This window comes from Pezoporus flaviventris, unplaced genomic scaffold (assembly GCF_033815535.1).
Source record: "Pezoporus flaviventris isolate CSIRO_AGI_PZ_B2104156 unplaced genomic scaffold, CSIRO_AGI_Pfla_v1 ptg000116l, whole genome shotgun sequence".
NCBI lineage: Eukaryota > Metazoa > Chordata > Aves > Psittaciformes > Psittacidae > Pezoporus > Pezoporus flaviventris.
Genome location: NW_026892664.1, coordinates 861,878 through 864,819, shown reverse-complemented (window position 1 = coordinate 864,819; position 2,942 = coordinate 861,878). Strand labels below are relative to the sequence as shown.

General features: G+C 48.7%; 1 protein-coding gene across 1 annotated transcript; it reads right to left on the bottom strand.

The window, feature by feature from the left end:
* Positions 1 to 1,805: 1,805 nt before the first annotated feature.
* On the bottom strand, positions 1,806 to 2,732 carry LOC133282360 (olfactory receptor 5G9-like). Its single transcript, XM_061478379.1, has one exon. It carries the CDS (start codon positions 2,730 to 2,732, stop codon positions 1,806 to 1,808), a length of 927 nt encoding a protein of 308 aa, XP_061334363.1.
* Positions 2,733 to 2,942: the final 210 nt, after the last annotated feature.

Sequence of the window (2,942 nt, the reverse complement as noted above, 5' to 3'; positions counted from 1 at the left end):
AATAGGGTTGTACACACAGACTTGTGTTTTTGAGAAACTAAGAGCTCATATTCCTGTTTAAACACTTGGTGATGGTGAAGGAGAGAACAGCTGGACATAAAGTCATTGAATATTGTTGTAGAAGGCACCAGAGAGACCTTGTTGTGGCCTTTCAATACCTTAAGGGGACTACAAGACACCTGGAGAGGGGCTTTGGACAAGAGCCTGTAGGGACAGGCCAAGGGGAAATGCTTTAACCTGCCTGAGGGGAGACTGAGATGAGCTCTTAGGCAGAAGCTCTTCCCTGTGAGGGTGCTGAGGCGCTGGCACAGGGTGCCCAGAGAAGCTGTGGCTGCCCCATCCCTGGCAGTGTTCAAGGCCAGGTTGGACACAGGAGCTTGGAGCAAGCTGCTCTAGTGGAAGGTGTCCCTGCCCGTGGCAGGGGGATGGAGCTGTGTGAGCTTTAAGCTTCATCTGGGTTAAATAATAACCAGAGAATTATCAGGAAGCTTTGGGAACAAAGCAGGATTCAGCTGATTGACCCTGGGTGCCTGTTAGCTGTGTGTTGTTAAGGAATAAGCATACCACTTAGATCCTGACTTAACTGAATCCAGCTGTTAGCGTAAGAACTGACACATAACCACCGGAATGGTTATATGAGGTGCTTTATTGCAGCGCTGGGAAACCAGGGGCACGCTCCCAAATCTGGCTTCAACCCCGTTACATCGCGCTCACAATTTATACACTAAAAATGTCGTCACTAATACATATTCAACACAGATGACATCATTGACTAATACATATGCATCAAGGATTGCCACATCAGTCTATTACGACATCAGCCTCTTCTGCCCTTGCGCAGCCCCCCTCTGGTGGTCGTCCTGATGCAGTAAGGAGTCTTCCTCAGGTCATCCTGTTCACTTTTCTGTTCCTTGGACATGTCCCAATCATTATGTGGACGCCAGCATTCTCTTATTTTCACTTGACTACTCCTGGTATCTTCGTGAGTTCTGCTTCGGTAGAGTTTCACAATACTCCCCTGGATCCACCCATATACCCTTCCCCATATATGGCTATGTTAATTGCTTATCATTATAGCTACCATTGTAATATTTAGTTATAAAGTAACTAAGATACACAATAACAGGATTTCAACTTGTTCTTAATACAAAAGAAACCCTCAACTGATTAACAGATTTTCAAATATAATCATCTTTTCTCTTTGTACTATTGTTTCAATGCACAATTTCACCTATTACTAACACAGCCATGGAGCTTCTCCCTCCAACCTAGGTTATTATTGTGTCTACGATATCCCTAAAGCTCAGCCATGGCTCTGGGTTTCACCATGGTCCTGGCAGAGGCTGCAGCTCTATGGGCTGAGGTAATGCACACAGTGGAGTATTTTGGGGTGGTTTAGGTATGCAATGTTTGCCCATCACCAATCAGCTCTCTGTGAAGGAAAGCAACAGGAGAGACATCAGGGCAGGCAATGCCATTGCTCCAGGCTGCCATGGGCTGCCACGTATCAGGTCTGAAGGCTGCTGAGCAACACAACAGCTCCTGTGCTCTGTTGTGATCAGGCTGCCATGGAGATCATGGCTTTTATTGCTGCCAACAGGGAGCTCAAAGGCAAAGGTGCGGAGCAGTGGATGGGGATTCCTTGATAGTTTCTGCCCTTTGCTGGGTATTAATCACTATCACGTCTTAAAACTCTTTCAAACTGTTTGCAGAAAACCCCACAATGTTGTTCATACTTAACCAAAACCAGAGCATCTCCCCCAGTACATCCATTCTATCTGGTCCTAAACTTACAACAATAAAGATCATTTTATTTTTGTGAGCTTCCTCAAAGCCTCCTTCACCTCCTTATTCCTCAGGCTGTAGATCAAGGGGTTCAGCATGGGAGTCACCACAGTGTAGAGCACCACAGCCCATTTATCTGCTGCTCTTGAGCTGTCTGAGCTGGGGAATAAATACATAAAAAAGCATGCCCCATAGAAGATGCTGACAGTGGTGAGGTGGGAGGTGCAGGTGGAGAAGGCTTTGCGCTTGCCCTCGGCTGAATTGATGCTCAGGATGGTGGGGATGATGGCCACGTAGGAGAGCAGGATAACCAGGCTGCTGGACACACCAAAGAGAGATGCTGCAGTGGTCAGGATGGTGTGGCTGAGGGTGGTGTCAGAGGTGGAGAGTGAGATGAGAGGGGAAATGTCACAAAAGAAGAGGTTGATGACACTGGAGCTGCAGAAGGACAGGGTGGACATGCTGATGGTCTGTCCCACGCCATTGGTCAGCCCCACGAGGTACGAGGCAGTCAGCAGCTGGAAACAGCACTTTGGGGACATGACAAGGGGGTACAGCAGGGGATGGCAAATGGCCACGTAACGGTCATAGGCCATCGAAACCAGCAGGAAGCATTCAGTTATCCCAAAAAACTGAAAGACGAAGACCTGAGCCACACACCCAGCATAAGCAATGCTCTTCTTCTCTGACATCAAGTCAACCAACAACTTGGGGGTGATGATAGTAGAGAAACAGAGGTCTACAGAGGCCAGGTTGCCCAGGAAATAATACATGGGGGAGTGGAGGAGGTGGCTGGCCCTGATTAAGATGATGATGCCCAGGTTGCCCACAATGGTGACAAGGTAGGTGAGCAGGAAGAGCAAGAACAACTTGCCCTGAGTCACTGGGTCCTCTGTGAAGCCCGCCAGGCTGAACTCGGTCACTTGGGTGCAATTGCTTTGTGCCATGGGCTGGATGGTGCTTTGTGTGTGAGCTCCTGGCTGGAGGTTTCTTCTCCAAGAGGCAGGGATGTCCCAGGTGGAAAAGCCTCTGTGTGGTGGGAGCTGCTCAGAGACAGTCCTGCAGGATGGAAAGGGAGAGTTCAGGCACAGATCAATGAGGAACAGGTTGGTGAAAGTCGTGTGCCAGCACAGGTAGAACAAAGGGGTGCTCAAGCA

Coding starts and splice junctions, on each gene's coding strand:
- LOC133282360 (XM_061478379.1), bottom strand. CDS start 2,732: ATGGCACAAAGCAATTGCACCCAAGTGACCGAGTTCAGCCTGGCGGGC.